General features: G+C 41.7%; 2 protein-coding genes across 2 annotated transcripts in view; one reads left to right on the plus strand and one right to left on the minus strand.

The window, feature by feature from the left end:
- The first annotated feature begins 7,595 nt into the window (after window positions 1–7,595).
- LOC115194225 (5'-nucleotidase domain-containing protein 1) overlaps window positions 7,596–21,303 on the plus strand; it is a 55,930-nt gene continuing 42,222 nt past the window's right edge. The window contains exons 1-6 of the mRNA XM_029753736.1: window positions 7,596–8,076; window positions 8,756–8,847; window positions 9,162–9,233; window positions 9,411–9,520; window positions 9,683–9,762; window positions 9,878–9,959. Coding sequence (XP_029609596.1) covers window positions 7,984–8,076; window positions 8,756–8,847; window positions 9,162–9,233; window positions 9,411–9,520; window positions 9,683–9,762; window positions 9,878–9,959 — 529 coding nt within the window. The 5' untranslated portion in view covers window positions 7,596–7,983. The remainder of the gene's footprint in view (window positions 8,077–8,755; window positions 8,848–9,161; window positions 9,234–9,410; window positions 9,521–9,682; window positions 9,763–9,877; window positions 9,960–21,303) is intronic.
- Window positions 10,130–16,569, minus strand: LOC115194222 (collagen alpha-1(X) chain). The gene is made up of 3 exons (XM_029753721.1): window positions 16,461–16,569; window positions 15,802–15,946; window positions 10,130–12,617 (listed from the first exon to the last, which is right to left on the minus strand). The coding sequence occupies exons 2-3, from the start codon at window positions 15,929–15,931 to the stop codon at window positions 10,762–10,764; spliced, it is 1,986 nt and encodes a 661-aa protein (XP_029609581.1). The 5' UTR covers window positions 15,932–15,946; window positions 16,461–16,569; the 3' UTR covers window positions 10,130–10,761.

A 21,303-nucleotide genomic window follows, 5' to 3' on the forward strand; every position in this document is an offset into this window, starting at 1 on the left:
CTTGCTTGACCATGCTGTAGGTCATGTAACTGTCTGTTATTGTACAAGTAATATCCTTTGTGAATTTAACTGGACAGAGGTTGCCCGGTGATTTCACCCACGCACTGCTACTGGTTAAAGCACGTGTTACCTTATGTTAATAGCTATCAAGCGTACTCCAAACACCTGTGTCGGAACAAGGCCGCCAGAAACGTGTTGTATGGTGAATTCAGAGAGTAGGACACCATATAAACTGGGACAGCGTCGTCCTGACATGTTTATTTATTGGTCTGGGAAGAGCAAAGATCGAAACTATTGTTGTTAATTAAGCCACATGATCAAATAACTAATAACTCGTTTTCTTCTTCGAGACTGGGTTGGCGGATCGCATCCAACTTTTAAGGTGCATACACCGCCACCGACTGTACTGGAGTGCGAGGCCAGTCATGGCCTACCTCATTACAGTTTCTTCATTAGTCGTGTTCCTCTAAGAAAGTGAAATGGAGCCCTAGACACCACTTCCCTCTGCTTTTCTCCCCCCACTACACCACACAAACCCAACCCTGTCCGGCCTCTATAACCCTTTCACACAATTTCTACTTCATACAGTTCACAAAATATCAACACATGCTTCACCGTTTCCTCCCCTAAACACTCACACAGACCTGTTTCAAATTAAATCAAATTTTTATTTGTCACATACACATGGTTAGCAGATGATAATGCGAGTGTAGCGAATTCCTTGTGCTTCTAGCTCCGACCATGCAGTAATATCTAACAAGTAATAAGAATTTCACAACAACTACCTTATACACACACAAGTGTAAAGGAATGAATAAGAATATGTACATAAAAATATATGAATGAGCGATGGCCGAACGGCATAGGCAAGATGCAGTAGATGGTATAGAGTACAGTATATACATATCAGATGACTAATGTAGGGTATGTAAACATTATATAAAGTGGCATTGTTTAAAGTGGCTAGTGATACATTTATTACATCCCATTTTTAATTATTAAAGTGGCTAGAGATTTGAGTCAGTATGTTGGAAGCAGCCACTCAATGTTAGTGATGGCTGTTTAACAGTCTGATGGCCTTGACATAGAAGCTGTTTTTCAGTCTCTCGGTCCCACCTTTGATGCACCTGTACTGACCTCGCCTTCTGGATGATAGCGGAGTGAACAGGCAGTGGCTCGGGTGGTTGTTGTCCTTGATGATCTTTTTGGCCTTCCTGTGTCATTGGGTGGTGTAGGTGTCCTGGAGGGCAGGTAGTTTGCCCCCGGTGATGCGTTGTGCAGACCTCACTACCCTCTGGAGAGCATAACGGTTGTGGGCGGAGCAGTTGCCGTACCAGGCGGTGATACAGCCCGACAGGATGCTCTCGATTGTGCATCTTTAAAAGTTTGAGTGTTTTTGGTGACAAGCCGAATTTCTTCAGCCTCCTGAGGTTGAAGAGGCGCTGCTGCGCCTTCTTCACCACGCTGTCTGTGTGGGTGGACCATTTCAGTTTGTCCGTGATGTGTACGCCAAGGAACTTAAAACTTTCCACCTTCTCCACTACTGTCCCGTCGATGTGGATAGGGGGCTGCTCTCTCGGCTGTTTCCTTAAGTCCACGATCATCTCCTTTGTTTTGTTGACATTGAGTGTGAGGTTATGTCTGCCTATCATCCACAACGTGACAATCAACATTGGGGCGGCAGGTAGCTTCGTGGTTAGAGCGTTGGGCCAGTAACTGAAAGGTTGCTAGATCGAATCCCCAAGCTGACAAGGTCAAAATCTGTCTTCTGAACAAGGCAGTTAACCCACTGTTCCAAGGCCATCATTGTAAATAAGAATTTGTTCTTAACTAAAATCAAAATTCAACCCCCCCAAATTAAAACCCTCTATCCTACATCCTTCCACCACATCAGCCTTCTCATTACGCTCCAACCCAACCTTATCTCCAATCCAATTAACAGTACCATCATCTCCACAAACAAGTCTCCCCTATCCGACCTGCCCGTCTTCACACTACTCAACACTGCAGCCGAATCATAACAGATCACCACTCTGAGTGGTTTCACCTCCTCCACCCATTTCGCAATCATTTTATTTGTATTTCCTATTGTGTCACTAGTGGCTGTTTTTTCAGCGCATGAAAGGGGTTGCTGCCGTTGCCATGGCGACCTAGATAAACAAAACGATTGATTCCTGTTTTCAACAGCAACAAATGCATCAAGCTAGAAAGCTTCCTCTAAAAACTGCAACAGTAGCTATCACACCTGTAACCACTTTACACTGTGCCCTAAACATTAGTCTTGTTATTTCGGAAATTAACGGAGCTGACGTGTATTTAAACCATGTAACTTTATGCAAGATGTTGGCTAGCTACTGTCAGTGTTTCTTCTGATTAACGTCGTTAGCTCCATGGAGATTGCATTGTCATCATTTTTAAGTAAAGCATTGTTTTCTCTGGATTGTTTTCACAGTTCACAAATTTGGCCAGTAAAGCCCACTGGTGTAAAGTACTTAAGTATTACTTATTATATTTACTTAAGTGCTACTTAAATCTGTACTTTACTACTTACATCTTTGACAACTTTTACTTATACTCCACTACATTCCTAAAGAAAAATGTACTTTTTACTCCATACATTTTCCCTGACACCTAAAAGTACTTGTTACATTTTGAATGCTTAGCAGAACAGGAAAATGGTCCAATTCACACACGTATCAAGAAAACATCTCTACTGCCTCTGATCTGGTGGACTCACTAAACACAGATGCTTCGTTTGTAAATGATGGAGTGTGCCCCTGGCTATCTGTAAATAAAGTAGCACCGTTTTCTTGTTTTTATCTAGTTTGCTTAAAATAAGGAATTTTAAATGATTTATACTTCTCATTTTACTTTCAACACTTCAATATATTTTTGCAATTACATTATACTTATTTTGATACTTAAGTATATTTAAAACTAAATAATTTTAGACTTTTACTCAAGTGACTTTCACTTACTTGCGTCACTTTCTATTAAGATATCTTTATTTTTACTGAAGTATGACAATTTGTTACTTTTTCCACCTCTGGTAAAGCCATGAAGAAATGCAACTCTTGTGAATTTTATTGGGCTGTTGTTAAGCATCCTGTCAAACTGTTAAGAAACACAGTGAGCACAGAACAGACATGATAGAGGGGGGCAGAGCGAGCTTCAAACAGGAAGCTCATCCCGCAAAGCACACGGTAAGATCATTGACATTCAGTGGCTATCTTTCTGTTTTGATGTTAAAGTGGAACTGGCAGCATTTTAGCAATATGAAATCTTATTGAAATCTGTTCATACACACCACCAGGAAGAATATGACACTTTGTTTTTGTTACATTTTCTGACAAGCGAGAACATTTAGATATGGTCATTTTCATAAATTCATAGAATGTTTGGGAATGATGTATATTAAGGCATTTGTGAAAATTCTATAGCAATATAGAATGGGAAAACGGCTGTGCGTTTTGGACAATTAATAGTCACTGCAGTAAATAAAACCTAGGAAAAAAAATAATCTGTCGTGTTCAGGACCGGTGTTTCAATGCAGACTGGTGCGCCATAGCCAATCAGAGCTACAGTAGGCCTATATGAAAATAAAGATTTACCATATGGGCCCTGCCATTCACTTTAAACTGGACTGTGTGTTTACAGGCAGTAACAACACTGACTTTAGATCATTAGAACGCATCACCAAAAGCCACAAAATAGACCAATGGATTTCTGCAAATATGGAAATACCACGGTAGTCCTCTTACATTTGGCAACTTCACCGTCCTATTGATCAAACAACCATGAAAAGGTAGGCTCTCCCCCTCAGTTGCCTATGCACATCAACAACACGATCAACCAATGCTAGCCAGTGCGAGTTGAGCTAAAATCTAACGAAGGAACACTAGATAAACCCTCAAACTTTTTCAGCTAGTTTGCAGTCAAAATTGCACTGATAAACGATTGGAATAGTAGCCTGCTCGTCTTTCTGCAGCATGCCTGCCAATGCATGCTTGTCCCAATCCACGTTTTGACAACTGAATGGGAACTTGCCTGACAAATACATTTGATTGACAACTAAGATAAACGACTGTTATCCACAGTTAGCTAGCTGTGCTGAACTTATGCTAACCATGACACCTGCTGCATCTCAAGCTCTAGCCACTGAAAAACGATATGAGGGGAAGTCGGCCACTCACTCCTCCAATGACATAACATCCTCACAGCAGCTAGCTAGCTAACGTTAGGCTCCGTGTTTTTAGCCAGAGGTGGGACCATGTCATTGTTTTACAAGTCACAAGTAAGTCTCAAGTCTTAGCATTCAAGTCAGGCAAGTCCGATTCAAGTCAAGACCGTCAAGTATCAAGTCAAGTCTCAAGTCCTAAACTTTGAGTTTCGAGTCCTAAACAAGTCATAATGTGCTCTTCACCAAATGTAATACCATTTCATATTTTTAACAATAGTATTACATTTACGCAAATCATTAATGCTTTTAAAAATATCTATATATTTATTACTTTCAAAATAAACGTTACATGTCCATTGAAATACATGGGTAGCCATGAGAAAGACCCCCCCCTCTCTCTGTGACAGCGTGGTAGGCTGTATCGGGTCGTGTGGGGTGGTTGCATAGAAATACATCACCTATAACAACCTTTGCCGTGTAGAATAGAGAATCTGGTACAGATCTATATATTGCATTTCTATCTAGAAAACTGTATCCGAATGTGGTGCCTCCGATGAAATAAGCCGCCGTTCTTCATTCATAATCAATGGTGAAAGCGCAAAACTGCGGAGGACAGCAGAAAGGGGGGTGGTGGGATTTGTGTGAAGCATAAACACAATCAGAGGTTCAAGCACTTGCCGAAATCAGCAGGTTAGGAAGAGTACACAACCATTCTAGGAGGCACTCTGCCACAAATGTGCTCATTTGATATTGTCCAGCTCTAAACAGCGTGGTGGCGAGTCAATCTGCAAGTCTAATATAGGCAAGCAGTGAGGAGCGCACATAACAAGCCAGCAAAAAGAAACTCATGTTTCATGGCTACACACTCATAAACACACAACCTCGTGTGATGGATAGCTGTCGGCTATATTAGCCACGCTTTACCGTTCTTTGTGCAGCTTCAAATGTCGAACAAAGTTGGACATTGTTGCGCCTCCGTTTGTAATGTTCTTCCCGCATGTTTTGCAAGTTGCAGTCCGTTTTTTGTTGATACAGCGTCTTCTTTATATTCGAAAATAATAATTCTGGGTATCATCATTCGAAGTGCTCCATCTGAATTCACCCGCCGACGTTCCTCTGCACTGCCACGCACAATTTGATTGGCTGCTAACCGATTCAAACTGCAATCCGTTAAATGAAGAGTTGATGCGCTGCACACTTTTTTAATAGCATCATTTTTAATATTTGGGCTTGGGGAGGGTATCAAGTCAGGTCACGAGTAATTGGTGTCAAAGTCGAGTTACAAGTCATCATATTTGTGACTCGAGTCCAAGTCATGTGACTCGAGTCCACACCTCTGTTTTTAGCATGATAAAGAAATACCTAGCTACATAAATGTATATGCTAGCCCGGGGTGTCAAACTCAATCAGCGCACAGGCCGTACTGAAAAAAAAACTAATTTGCGGACCAGCCTATTTATCTTTACAAAAAACGTGCAAGTGCGACCCAAACTGGCCATGCATTGTTTCATTGGAAAAAATATTGCCCTTTATAATATCAACTTATGTAGGGCTCCTGAATGGCACAGCGGTCTAAAGGCACTGCATCACAGTGCTAGAGGCGTCCCTACAGACCCTGGTTCGATCCCAGGCTGTATCACAGCTGGCTGTGGTCGGGAGGCCCATAGGGCGGCATACAATTGGCCCAGCATCGTCTGGGTTTGGTCGGGGTAGGCCGTCATTGTAAATAAGAATTTGTTCTTAACTGACTTGCCTAGTTAAATAGAAGGCCAGCATCCCGAAGTCGCCTCTTTGATGTTGAGATTGGTGTTTTGCAGGTACTATTTAATGAAGCTGCCAGATGAGGACTTGTGAGGCATCTGTTTCTCAAACTAAACACTAATGTACTTGTGCTCTTGCTCAGTTGTGCACCGGGGCCTCCCACTCCTCTTTCTATTCTGGGTAGAGCCAGTTTGTGCTGTTCTGTGAAGGGAGTAGTACACAGCGTTGTACGAGATCTTCAGTTTCTTGGCAATTTCTCGCATGGAATAGCCTTCATTTCTCAGATCAAGAATAGACTGATGAGTTTCAAAAGAAAGTTCTTTGTTTCTGGCCATTTTGAGCCTGTAATACATCCAACAAATACTGATGCTCTAGATACTCAACTAGTCTAAAGAAGGCCCAGTTTTATTGCTTCTTTAATCAGAACAGCAGTTTTCAGCTGTGCTAACATAATTGCAAAATGGTTTTCTAATGATCAATTAGCCTTTTAAAATGATAAACTTGGATTAGCTAACACAACATGCCATTTGAACACAGGAGTTGCTGATAATGGGCCTATGTAGATATTCAATTTAAAAAATCAGCCGTTTCCAGCTACAATAGTCATTTACAACATTAGCAATGTCTACACTGTATTTCTGATCAATTTGATGTTATTTTAATGGACCAAATTTTTTTAACTTTTCTTTCAAAAACAAGGACATTTCTAAGTGACCCCTAACTTTTGAATGGTAGTGTACATTTCTTAAAAACATGTTTTTGCTTTGTCATTATGGGCTATTGTGTGTAGATTGATGAGGAGATTTTAGTTTAGAATAAGACTGTAACGTGAAAGTCAAGGGGTCTGAACACTTTCCTAATGCACTGTATCCAACACATTATATATTTCGGAAATCCTCAGATGTGTGTCCCAATTTATCTAACCTGCTATTCCAGTCTACCAAATGCGAACTGAAAATATGGTTTTGACCCAGTGTACACAAATGGATGTCATGCCTCCTGTGAATATGATATCAACATTTTTTTGTCTGTGTGATTAGGAAAACTGAGGATTTCAGAAATGTATCTTGTGTTGGGCTAATACGTCGAAAGAGGTTACAGCAGACGGAAATGCAAAAAGTTTCCCACCCTAACTGAAAAATACTGTCGGCTACAACTGTGATAAAGCCTGTTAAAACAGTCTGGAGATGGAGTAGTGTTTGACTGTTTTTGCTGCCAGAGCCAGTCCACCTCTGAAAATTACATATAATGTCCTTATAGGTCCATATAAGGCTCTACTACTGTACACTCCTTAAAGCTAGAATCCTTAATTAAAACAATAACAAAGCGCCACCCCACCTCTGTTTTGGTGTAAATCTGATATATGCTAGAAATGTGACCACTCTCAAATTAATTGACAGCGCTTTGGATGCAAGAATTGACCATCCATTATATCAAAATTATAGTTTTACCTGGGGTTTGAGTATATACAGTGTTTGTTTACATTATTTACAAACATGGATTTAGCAACTAAGGATTCTAGCTTTAAGAGTAGATTCTTGGGCTAGGCCTATCCATATGGGTGGGCAAAATGTTAAGCTTTTAGTTTAGTTAATTAACTAGCATAAATAATTAAGGCTACAACTTTTTGAGAACTTCAAATTGTCTAGGATATGTGTGGACCCTATCAGAAAAGCCCCGCTCTTCGAATACCAATGCACATTGTTTTGATGTACTACGGTACACCCTGACCGGAAGCCTCGGGCCACAAACCTTTTGTGCACGTTCTGCGCACCTCCACCATGTATCACTATTGCGGTTAATACGGAATGTCAAACAATGAATGAACAATTCGTAGACCTTGATTTACTAAATGTGTACGATAGTGCCTGGTTATTGGAGACATTCTGTGAAGCATCCCCTTGTAACAGCAACCCACGTGTTGCCGTATAAACAAATATATTGGAGGGTACAGATTCGACATTGACAGATACAGTGTGCAGGCGTGTGTAGCCAACAGTACAATATCCTTGGTTTCGATTGTTTCTAGCACCCTCGTTAAAATGAGCGAATATTTTTCCCTTTCAGATTGTGATGTAATTGGTTTTGATTTGGACCACACTCTCTGTCGGTACCATTTGAAGGAGACCTCTAGGGTGAGTTTATTTATAGCTCACGGGCTGTTCTTGTGATTTCTGACAATATGATACTGTAACAATAGCTAGCCGGCTAGTTAGCTACTAAGTATACTAACGCGTGCATTCAACATAAACCATCCTTTCCAGCTGGCAGTGTCAAGTTAGTCGTTCATGGCTCGCTGCATTTGATCAATAGCTTATACTCACAATGTATGATGTAACGAATGGAATGGAATACATACATCCTAGCTACATGGTGTTAATATGGTAAACATTGCAGTTGCGATGCATGCGCCCCCCCAAAAACGACATTGTTATAATGCAACGTCTGGCTACCTACCTAACAACACTGTATAGTATGTGTTTACAGCATGCATACGTTTGATTTATACGCAATATGCTTGCAACAACAAATTAGCCAGCAGTCCAGCCAGAGTCACAGCTGAGTCTGTGTGACATCAGACTGCCAGCTGCAGAAACCCAATGGCATCCTCTCTTGTCAGGAACACATAAATGACATTGAAGTCGTGATTTATAAATAGGTTTACAGTGCATGCCAGCTCCATCACGGTAGTTGTCAATACAGCACAGTGTTTATGTATTGTACATACATAAAGGTTCAGTGTCACTGAATGTTCACCCCGCCGGTGGATAGAATAGAATGCAAGTGACCCTATATATTTGTGCTTCTTTGCAGCTGATCTATGAGAGCTTTACCAGGTATTTGGTAGAGCATAAAGACTATGACAAGGACCTTCTTATATTGACCCCTGCTTCCTGGGATTTCTGGTGAGTCTCAAGCAGCAGCAGCAGAATGACTGAAGTAAATACATTGTTCTATAGGCTGTAATCATTCATCACTGTGGTGTGCCATTGTAAATTCAGACTACCTGCATGCACCATTCCACTACTGTGAATGACTACCACATTTTCAGGTTAGATAAAGGGCACTTTAAAAAAAATGAAAGGCGTTGGATGAATGCATGGTGCCTCTGGGGAATATCGCTTACAGATTCTTATTGTTATTGCTTAGCATAGGTCATTGATCAACGTGCTTGTTCTTTGCCGGTGACCACTATGAAATGTGTGTTCTGTATGTCAAGTTTCAAAGGCTTAGTGGTAGACCTTGAGGATGGAAACTTGGTTAAGTTGGCTGAAGATGGAACTGTTTTACGGTAGGGTAACAGTAAACTACATGCTCTGATATTGAGTTCCTTTTATATTGATAGGAAAAACGCCTGTTTTGAAGTGTTTGTATCAGTGTACAATATTTGGGCATGCCTTTTTGTTACTCCTCTTTCCACCGCAAATGAATAAAAACCCTGATTTTTAAACCTGTTTGTTTTCATCAGAGCAACCCATGGGACCAATAACCTCAGAACAGAAGAGATCATTAAACATTATGGTTCAAAAAGGGAATGGAAAAACTTTAATAGCCTTAATACCTCATTTACAAAATCTAGTAAGTCTGTAATCTTGAATCTCTGTGTCCCATCCAAATTGTGAAAGCAGTTTTTTCTTTATTTTTGTAATGCAGTTACATTTTTATATATGTAAAGACTAAAGAGTGTTTATTGATTGGATTGTTTCTTACAATGAATATGTTCTGTTTTATTCTCTGCAGCAAAGTACTATTTTTATGACAACTATTTTGATCTACCTGGGGCTCTTCTCTGTGGAAGGGTTGTGGATATGTTGCGTAAGGTAAAATATAAATGTTTTTAAGTGAATTATGAATAGATAATGAATATGTTTACACTTTTTTTTCTTCTCCAAATTGTGTCTCCTTTCAAGAACATTATTTTGTTTTTGTGAACAGCGTGGGAATGAGGTGAATTCAGACTTCTGGAAAGACATTGTTGCTGCCATCGACCACAATTACAACACATCTGCATTTAAAGGTATGCTTATTACTTATGTAATAATCAATCACTTTCAGTTGTTGAAACAGTGCACCATATCAGAAATCACTATTTCAATTGGCCATATCAGTGGGCTGAAATAGTCCAACTCAAAACAATATTTTCAGATTTCGTACTGTAGACTGACACAAAAAGAAAAGACAACAGTATCAGTTTCAGAAATAAGACTTTATTCTTTACTTTGATCAATAAGTTGAACATAGCATAATGCATCCTCAGGCATATAGTTGTTTTTGACATAATACTTTTTTTGTGACTGTTTTTCATCCTGTGTGTTGCAATATCACACTGCTGGTTTGTTAAAGGTGTTGCGATCTGACTTACAACATTGCCTAAAAAACAAGCATGATTTCCTTTGCATGTATATTACAAGATATTTATTAAAGACTTTGAAAACAACAACAAAAATCTGCTATAAATGTTACAGGCAGTCAAAGAGCACCATTTTGTGAATTATTCAGACTGGTTTGTATTCCTTGATCATTGTTTGCTGAATACTTGTGCATATACTCGGAAAGGGAATAGTGATAACAAACAATTTAATTCCTAAATTATATTCTTCTTCTCATTTAATTTAAATGCCTTCATGAACCAAATGCCCTTCTTAATAGAATACTTGAGAGAATTGCTGCTCTTGCCTTTTCAGCCTTTTCAATGGCAAATTAACTTGTAGAATATTAAGTCAATCTTTTATTCTACAATGACAACCCAATCTCAATGGAAGTTATGAACTGAACTATTTCTTTAGGTAGTTTCTTTTAAGCTTTTCTTAGTGATTGTATCACGTTGAGGCAATCAGGAACCCAGAGAAAGAGCAGTGAACATTATCGGCAGCGAAGACACCATTGGTCTCCTCATCAGGGACCTGAATGTAGACTTGGTCATGGGCATTCAGCATAAGGACAGTGCTGCCAGACAACTGATCCAAGAAGCCCTTGTTGTACTCATCGTATGAGAACATGATTGGCTCACCATTTTTGTACAGTGCCACCAATGCATTAGCACCGTTAACATGCATATGGTAGGAGAAGTAGTAGAGACCTGGTACCTGGCAGGAGAAGATGCCAGTCTGGGGGTCATAGTGCTGCTCCCCATTGTAAATAATCTGGTTGAATGGAACGGGTGAACCCGCAGATGGGTAAGCCACCGTCAGAACAGCGCTGAAGGCGGACATAGGGGCCTTCATCATCTCATGAGGCATCATAATCTCATGGGACTTGATGGGCATGCTCTTCTCGTGATGGTAGACCATCTCACCAGGGGGACCAGGTGGGCCAGGAGGTCCCATAGCACCTGTGTTACCATCGTGACCTCTGGAACCAGGAGGTCCAGGTGGACCCATTGGACCAGACATTCCCTTGGCCATCTGGCCAGCTGGGCCGGGTGCGCCGGGAAGACCTGCATGACCCCTAGGACCTGCTTGACCTGCTGGACCTGAAGGCCCCACTGGTCCTCTTGACCCTGGGATGCCGCTCTCGCCTGGTTTCCCTGGGCCTCCAGGTGTGCCTGGGTGTCCCTTTGCTCCTGCAAGCCCATTTGAACCTGGCTGACCAGGAGAGCCAGCATGGCCCTGAGCTCCCTTGTTACCCTGATGTCCTGTAGCGCCGGTTGCACCAGGAGGGCCTGCTGCCCCGGGGATACCTGCCTTCCCTGCGTAACCCTGATGTCCCTGATCCCCCTTGGTTCCCTTTGCCCCTGGAGCTCCCAGCATGCCGACATCCCCTTTAGATCCCTGCACACCTGGTTCTCCCTGGAATCCTCTAGCACCCTGTGGCCCAGCTGGACCCATAAGGCCAGTAGCACCTGTTGCCCCAGTGTAACCTGTTGGCCCTGGCTCTCCTTTCTGACCGGTGGTTCCTGATGTACCAGGTGATCCTCTGTCACCTGGCATACCATTAGCTCCTGGTTTACCAACTCCTGGTATGCCAGGTGCACCTGGTTGTCCGGCATGTCCCTGGGGACCTTTAGGTCCCATATTTCCAGGCATACCTGGACTGCCATTCTCACCTGATTTTCCTGGTGCTCCTACCCCAGGGTTTCCACTGTGGCCCTTTGGCCCTGGCTGACCCATAGCTCCTGGAGCTCCATCCCTACCTGGAGTACCTGACTTCCCAGGCTCCCCAGGGTATCCAGTGGCACCAGACTTACCAACTCCGGGTTGCCCTGGCATACCAGAGGGTCCCATTGGGCCCACTTGACCGTTTGCACCTGGTGCCCCAGGAATACCAACTCCCCTCTCTCCCTTTTGTCCTTGCAGACCAGGGATACCTGGATGTCCTTTAAGTCCACTCTCACCCCTTGGCCCCATGCCTCCGGGCAGACCGTGTGGGCCAGGTTTGCCAGGAGAAGAGTATCCAGCAGGTCCTGGGCTTCCAGCGGAACCGGGTGATCCTCTTGGACCCATGGCTCCAGGTGCGCCAGTATGGCCCTTCTCACCAGGCATTCCATTACTACCTGGTTTCCCAGGACCACCTGGATTGCCAGGCTTGCCAGGTGCGGAGTAGCCAGCAGGTCCGGAGGGCCCGGGTGGGCCCTGTTGTCCAGGATGTCCCACGCCGTTATTGCCGGGAGGCCCAGGGGGGCCCATAGGTCCTGGCTCACCAGGGGATCCGGGAATACCTGGCTCACCTGAAACAGCTGTGGAAATGGATAAATGTAATTACCTAAGATGCCGGTAACAACTACAGTTAACTGTAATTGGTTTAGATTTTAGGATATCTTTTTTTCATCTCATTAAGTTTGTCAGTTTTTCCAGAGTAGATGATTAGATTTCAGTCAAGGTGAATTTTCCAGTCCGTTATCTGTTATCAAAGTATTCATGTAGTCCTGTTTTCATTCGGAGTGCATCTGAAATATTTGTCTATTTCATTTTAATTTGAATGGAAAGATATATTGATGCTCACTCGGTGATGCCCCAAATGGATCTTAGATGTTTTGAAAAGCTGATGACTCTGATATCTGCGCCCTATTTGTATGGGTGTGGATGAACAACTCTGCCATGCACCAGTTGTTACACGTATTGATCCAGTCATGGTTGTTGTGTCCTATTGAGTCCTGTTGCAAACATATAGCATCGGGGGGTTTCCCTGACCTGACTAAACTACCATCTCTCAGATGTCCAACCTGTGCAAAATAGAATTCATAAAGCAAAGTATGAAATTTCTCTTGAATTTCAGTTGGAATTTTTTGTCATTTTGCCTCTGCCTGTCTTTGCTCCATGTTTTTATTGACATTTGTTTAGTCACATCCATTTCTCTCTCTGTTAGACCACTTGCTTGTCAAATTGGTTCCTTGAGTAACCTATGCTTTGGTATTCCACTCTTAAACACCACAATGTCATTTAAACCAACGAGGCTCTGTGATTATGGAGGAAGGTTGTGGGAACTGACTGCTTTTCCCAGGGTCATTTTGACAGCACCAGTGGTCTGAGAATATGTTCATATAAACACTGGGGTCCTTGTACAATGCTCAGCATATTGAGACTACATTAAACTACTGTAGCCAGTTATTTTAGTTTCATTTGCCCACGCTATGTTGAACCCTTTAATTTCACAAGTTGTCTGTAGTGCGTGATTATGGTTCGTGGTCCTCCAGTTGACGTATGTGCATCGCCTTGAACTCTGGCCTAGGTCGTGAAATTCTGAAGGGATACTTTTATCCCCGTGTCTTTGAGAGGTTAGCCCACAATACCGCCACACCTTTGCCTATATCAATAACTTTCCTGAAGCCGTGTTGTTTGTTGCATATTATGCCTAACATTTTCTATAACCATTAATGTGTTCGCTTGAGCTATTTGTGTTAAATCCGGGACATTTTACCACTGTTCAGATATCAGAATTCAGTCCGTAGTGGTCAGTGTTTGCCTTGTACTGTAGCTTGGCTGCATCTCTGAGTTGATGACCCCGCCCCCCTTTGACTGACGCTGATAAAGGGACAGTGACCTTTGAAACTGAGTTTCCTTTTAGATATAAAACATCAAGGCACTAGCAGGCACTAGCAGTTTTTTATCAATTAATGTATTAATTGTATTATTAAAAGTGATTTTATAATTTACTGGCAAGGCTGTTGCTCCACAAGTAATGTGCGGTATAGTATTGCCATGGTGTAAGGTACATGCTACAGTACATGTACATGTACTGCTACAGAAGTCAGTAGGAAACATTTAGCTACAGTGACTGAAGTGGACTTGACGCATGATTTGTAGAAAAGCACATCAAGCGTTTGCCTTTTCCTGTTTTGGAATAGCACTTTGAGAACAAAATGGCCAGACAGGGCTGTAATTTGAAAGCCACTGAGGAGTAGGTTTGAAACCCGAGGAAAAACAGAAAGTGTCAAAACTGGACAGTTTGTCAGCCAAGTCAAACCTCAGAAACTGGAAGGTGATAACACTGTGGCCAGCTGTTCAACCTTGACTTGTCTAGGTAGGCCTAGGTCCTATGTCTATTGCCAGCCTCAAACCATACATCGTTCTATATATAGGCCGTGCCATGGCGCTCACATTATACATCCTGAGGATGGCACTTTTTAAAATCTTACAGCATATTTAAGATGATTTGCATTTTTGTCTACTCTACTTTAGGGCATTTGTTTTGAGATGTGTCTGGGACAATTTAAGCACTACAAAAGCTGTTTGTTTGGGTGTGCCCAGTGCAACGTGGTAACATCTGTTTGCATTGTTGACGTGTGGGAAAGTTTTGTATTTCTGTCAGAGGACACCGGCCATTTAAAATAAAAAATAAATAAATGCATCAGAACATCTTAAACAAAGCTACTGAGTGACGTAGTCTGGTTGAGCGACAACACTCGTCTCTGGACCATATTCTTGACAGAATGGTCCCGTCTCGTCAAGCCCCACTAGTCTTACTCTCTATACTTTCCCCGCTGTCTTCTGAGATTTCTCCTGAAGAGAGGATAGTAGGATATTTTGTAGGATATTTCAATATTTGTCAAGAGTGACATGGAATCTTGAAAGCAGTGTTATGTGGAAGCAAGCAACATTTAACTGGTGCGTTGGTGCTCTTTTCATGAGGCGTACAGAAGTGATAATTGCCCCTGGCTCTCACTTCTACAGAACCTCTGTGATCTGACTGTCAGCGTTGTTGTAGGAGAATGGTTATTATCTTAACTACTGTAATCATATTTTTATTATCCACTTTCTGTTGATGAATGACCGTGTCCTCTCTTGGGAGCTGTGGAAGGATGCATGGGCCCACGGTTTCCTATTTGTCACGACATCTATGGGCAGGTGAAAACCCTCAACAATTTGGACTGAGACATTGCCTCAGAATGCATCATTAAGTCTCAGTTTAAGTTACTTTCTCCCCAGTAAAGGATCATGTACTATCAATCCTGTTTCATAAGATAAGTATGTAGAGGTTTAATATACTACATCTGTGAGTGTTTTGGTAGCAATTAACTTCAACAGTAATGAAAGTTTTAAATGTAAAATAATGCTGCATATTTTGCTGTTTTACATTGATTTAACTTTTTTTATTTTTATATGTTTATTTGTCCATATCCCAAATACTTTTTTTTACCATGCTGTGCTTAGTTCCATTTGTTAAAGCTATATGGAATTCAAAACAGCCAAGTGTCTTCCAGTTTGACATTTGGGGTGTACTTGCACCCAGTATTTTCCTTTTGACACTGACGGCTATTAGGTGGCCAAGAAAAACTCCTGGCCCTAATGACAAACCTCCAGTACAGTCTAGAATTGTAATGAATTAAACCTTCCATCACCAAGAGAATGTACCGTAAAGCTGATACAGAATTATCTTCGGAACATTAACGTGCTAATAGACATGAATATGTTGAGACTTACTTTGGACATGGCTCTTAGTAGGATAATGCTGCTGCTGCTTGGATACTTTCTGTACATGGTAGTATCTCTCTGGTGTTGCCACGGCCAAGGCCACCAGGAGGAGGAGAACGCTTGTCACTCTGAGGTCCATCCTGTGAAGCTAAACCTGCAAGAAAGAAATGTAGAACAAAATGTTGAAATGTGAACGGTCTTCAACATACAGAGACACTACACTGGGATCTCCTGTATTTCTCATACAGTAGCTTTGCTGTTCTATTGTCACTACAGCAGGGCCTGCAACAACAAACTAACATTTCTGTGTCAGAATGACAAGAAACGAGAACAGTAGGGAACGTTGCAGACCCCAAATCTTTAGTCAGACTTCCAGAGCTAAATCAGATTCAGACCCCCATGTATGGGTCGTCCCTTCCCTCGCCAAGCGAATCATCTCATCACAATGATAGATAAGACACCTGCTATGAGGACGACTTGAGGCCAGATGCCACCAGTACCTACTGCCCCAACCTGATCCTCAACCATGCCCCTAACTGCCTCCCCAAAGACCCCAACTGCCTCCCCAATGGCCCAATGCACACTACACCTCACAGCACCAGGCACAGAGGGCCACACTCACATACACCCAGAGAGCAGACTAGAGAGAGCGGGCAGGGTACACTTACCAGCAGGCAGGCTCCAAAAGATCAGTGGGGGTCGGGAGGCTACTGTCCTGGCACGGTACTGTATAGTCCTTAGTCTGGCTGCTGCTACCCAGGCTACTGGGTACGGGGTATTTATACCAAATCTGTCTCCAGCATCACCCAGAATCTACCTAGTATAAAAGCCCCGCCTCGTTGTGATGTCAGCTTTAATGAGGGGTGCCATATCCTCAGAGAGAGAAGGCATGTCACTTCAGGATGATAGTCCTCTCATAGCATTTCAAAACACCACAGCTCCTCCCTCATCCATCCATCCTCAATGGAGCAGCACTGAACCAGATTTAATTCAGTTAAAGATACATTTTTATCTTTTTGTCTCTGAACTCTTTGACATTTGTGGGTATATGTGGTCGTATGTTCAAGTCGTAGTAATGCACAGAGCTATATGGGTATTCACTTTGATTCTTTGATGTCTTTGACATCTTAATTGCTGTGTTTTTTTAGATGAATTAGAAAAACAACATAAGTGTTCCCCTCTTCTACCCAGTTATGCATATTTTCGACTGCTCAAATACAGGTGCTGGGGAACAGTACATTCATTGTCTCCAAAATAATTTTATTGACAGAGTGAGTATTTTGCCCTGGAAAATTAAAGACTGTCTGTACTTGAGCTTTTTCCTCCTGTCACCCCATGGAGTCCCTCTCTGTAACAGTAAATAACACTGTGGATGGCCCAGACCATTGAGTCCTTATGGAGGGAACTTCCAGGCAACAAGTTTCAGACAAATGTGTTGTTTTCTTAACAGGATTTTCATGTCAGATTGTGGTAGAAAAATCAATACAGTATGTCAGCTTAATGAACTCTGGTAAACATTGCTTACGTTTATAGACATTTATTTACTGGAGAGTTAAATTGTTTCAACGGTGTGTGGTGTGGAGTGCATATAGCAGTACTGTGCCTCCACTGAGCCACAGTGCAGGATGGGTACACCAGAGGGCAGAGTTTAGTTTCTGTCCTCAGACCTCTGGTGGTCTGGCTTTCTCAAATGGCCATTGTCTCCTCCTTCAAATTATTTCGGGAAAGTCTACCGTGCACATTTGTCACATTTTTCTGCCTTTTAAAATTAAGTCTTAATAGGAATAAAATGTATCTACACAACCCGCTCCACATTTTGAAAGCGAAAGAAAAGTATAGAACATTTTCACAATAACATAAAATGTAAAAAAAAATAAAAATAAAAATGTATCATTAAATGCAGATGTCTTGTATTTTCAAGTATTGTGGTGGCAGCGTTATGTTATGGGCATGCATGTCACGGGCAGGGACTGGAGAGTTTGTCAGAATCAAAATAAATAAATAAATGATCAACACCCAGGTAAAAAGTTAGAGGAGACCCTGTCTCAGTCTTTTGGATACCTAACCCTGGGATAGAGTTTTTCTTTTTCAGTGGGACAATTACACAAATGTTAATGCACAACACACACCAGAATGGCTTTCCAAGAGGTGTTGATGATTGTTTCTAAGGGGTCTAGTCCCAGTCCTGACTTAAATCTGTTTGGAATTCAGAGACAAGTTTTTGATTTTGCTGTTCACCAATTATTCCTAACCAAATTTACTGAGCTTGAGCAATTTTGGCAAAAACAATGGATATGTTGCCGCAAGAGTTGTGCAGAGCTATTCAAAAATAATTTACAGCTGTAATCACTGCCAAAGGTGCTTCCACCAAGTATTACCTCTGGGGTTTAAAGACATGCGCAATCATTACGTTTTTTAATTTTTCATTAATTTAGAAAATGTTTTATACTTTTTCTTTTACTTTGAAAATGTGTAGCAGCTTGTGCAGATTTGTAGGAAAAAATCGGATGTAATCCCTTTTATAGATTACATTTTAAGGCGACAAAATGTGAGAACTGCGCAAAGGGTGTGTTGACTTTCACTAGGCACTGTATCTACTCTTACGTGCAGTATCTGCCTTTCAGAGTCTAGCAACTGTGTTTTGTGATGTCACCATGGGCTAGTAGGAAATGCCTACTCCCCAAATAATGACGTTGTTATTGCACACAATGTCAAGATAGCCTTCGATTTTGTATACAGAATCTGTGCCTCAAATTGCTCCTTTTGTATATTTTGTTTGTCTATCTCCTAATCTGCAGTATTTATCTTTATTCTTCTATGAGTTGTTTTGCACCTGTTAATCCTTGCCAGCTCAAGTCCTTCTGTAGTAGACTGAAATGGGCTCGAGGATGTTTTAGGTTTAGAAAAACCGAAATAGTGTATGCTTTTTTTTTTTCTCCGACATATTTCCAACTCTTACTTTTACAGCCCGCAGAAGAAAGCCAATCAAGCCACCGGGCATCCTTGGTAAACCCCTTTAGTTAAATGACAGAGTTGCAGGAGGTGGAGTCAACACTTAAAAACTTTACAGGCTCCAGTCCCCCCATCACACTTTCACCATGAAAGCTGTGTAGACCGCACAGTGCCAGCGTGTTTATTTTTTATCTGGGTCCACAATTTTTTGGTGTGTCAGGATTCATTCCTCCCTATCTAAAAGCATACTCTGTCATTTAACGTAAATGAATGCCTTGACTAGAGGCACACGAATGGAAGTGTACTGGAAATACCTTGTGGAGTATGAAAGGAGGAGTACCAGGTCTTACAGATAAATTTTTTTGCGCACGAGGATAGAAGTGAAACACCTTCAAGATCCCTCTATTTTGTACTTGTCATCAGTTTTGCATTGTGACCCTTGGGGGCCTGTTACAAAATGCATAAACATTGGCCTTTTTACAATAAGCATCGGTCACATCATATACATTGCCTCGTAGGACACTGTTACTGATTTACTGCCGAGGTGTGTTGGTCTCTCAGGCTCTTTTAGCTGCCGAAGCATCACCCAGGTGCGTGCTACACTTTCGGTGGTGGATGTTCCAGGCTACCTACCTACAGAGGAGGAGTAGCCGGGAACTTCAGAGAAAGCGGTGCCTGATGAAAAGTTCTATGCCTGTCTGACTGACGTTCTCCCGCCCTGGCTTTACCATCAACCCAACCTCCACTCAAGCCAGTTACTCCTTTACTGAACTGCATCCTCATCTGGCAGTGGAAGACCATCTCCCATGAACTGCCAGCTCCCTGAATTTGTTTTTTGTATGAAAAGCACTATATCAAATAAATGTATTCATTATTATTATTATTATTACAGCACACCTGAGCCACTGTATGATGTGGTGGCATTCCGAGTCAATGAAAGGCTCTGGAGAGAGCGCTGCGGTTGAAACTGTAGAAGAATATGCAGCTTCTCTCTCCAGACGGGACTAATTCACTTTCATTAGTTTTAATTACTATGATAATGACTGGAATTCTCACACATCGAAAATGGGGCCAACCGTTTACCCCGTTATCTTAGTGTGGGATACAGGCGTACTGTAGATCAAAAGTGCACTCTGCTATAATTTGTTTCTGATTAATAAGCACAAGGCCGATGTCTTAAATCTAGGCTAATTGATAGCGGAATCTTTTTCTATCTGTTTGAAATGGTCTTTTGTATTCGTCATTTTTTGTAATTTTTATGTCTGGTGTGCAAAATACCTACTGCTTTTCGTACTTTATTATTCTCATGGGTAAAGTTGGTAGACTGGTAGTTAGGACTACAAATAAAATGAAGACATTTTAAATCTTATAATGGGCAGCTCAGAAAAATCTCAATGATTTATAGCATTTTGTGTTTAGATTTATGAAATGTATGATTTTGCCATCATAATATCCCTCATAGTTGTCATAAAAATCATCATACATTTTCCCTGTGCTTGTCTTTGCTGCCCAAGTTCAGTTTTAGAGTGCTGTGGAAGGCACAGTCTGGGTTAGACAGATACGTTTTCTCTCTGTTATGAATCTCTCTCCTCTGTTTGTTCCCGGTGATTTGAGAATGCCACGCTGCCTGAGAGAAAGGAGGAAATAATTGCAGGTTGATGATATGACTAAGCTAGTTAGAAGAATGGAAAGTGGGAGTCTAAAGATGGCATGTTTTAGCTGGGAAGTGGCTGGGATACAGATTTAACATTTTAATAAACCCAATATGCCACTAAGAGGCAGTTGCAGCTTTATGAATGGAAGGATTGATGTTGGCCCTCCAGGCTTAGTGTGGGTGCAATTACAGAGACCCGAAAGACAAACGTCTCGAAATCACGGTCGGAAGCAGAACCAACCAACCTGAGGAGTCTGAGGTTGTTTCAGAATAGGAACCCGAAATGCATCCCTCCCAATTTTTTTTTTTGTTCTTTTCGAAGTTATAAGTATTTAATTAGAGAAATTACTGAAAAGCTGGTAATTGGAGAAAGAGGGGAATTTAGGCCAATGTTTTATTTTTCACGCTGAAGTCTGAGAATGTTTCAAATCAGATTTGGTTCCAATTTTAGGCTCTCCTTGAGGACCAGGTAATGGGAGGGGATTGTTAGAAGTCAATTATGTTCATCGAGGCAGGACGCAACACAGAAGCAGAGCCTTAATGACTAGTGCCTTTAAGTCTAACTATGCCTTCCACACCCTCCAGAGCCCTTTAAGTGGAACAAACGGCTCACATGGATGCTTGAGCCAATCCCATGGCTTTTGTCTGGTGTTGAGACACCGTCACTGTCGCTCAATCTTCTTCTAAATATCTTTGAACTCAGAAAAAGTAAGATTGAACATGTTGTCCAAAGCGCAACATTCTTGAGTCTGACAGAATTTTGCAAATTTGCAGAATATTTTCTACTATGGATCTAAAAGTATGCTGACCAAGAAGTCTGCCTCCCGGATTGAAATCTGCCGACTATATATCTTTGTTTGACTCTGAACTAAGCCAAAAGTTGTGTTGTATAAGGTGCATGTAGC

This window comes from Salmo trutta, chromosome 1 (assembly GCF_901001165.1).
Source record: "Salmo trutta chromosome 1, fSalTru1.1, whole genome shotgun sequence".
NCBI classification, from domain to species: domain Eukaryota; kingdom Metazoa; phylum Chordata; class Actinopteri; order Salmoniformes; family Salmonidae; genus Salmo; species Salmo trutta.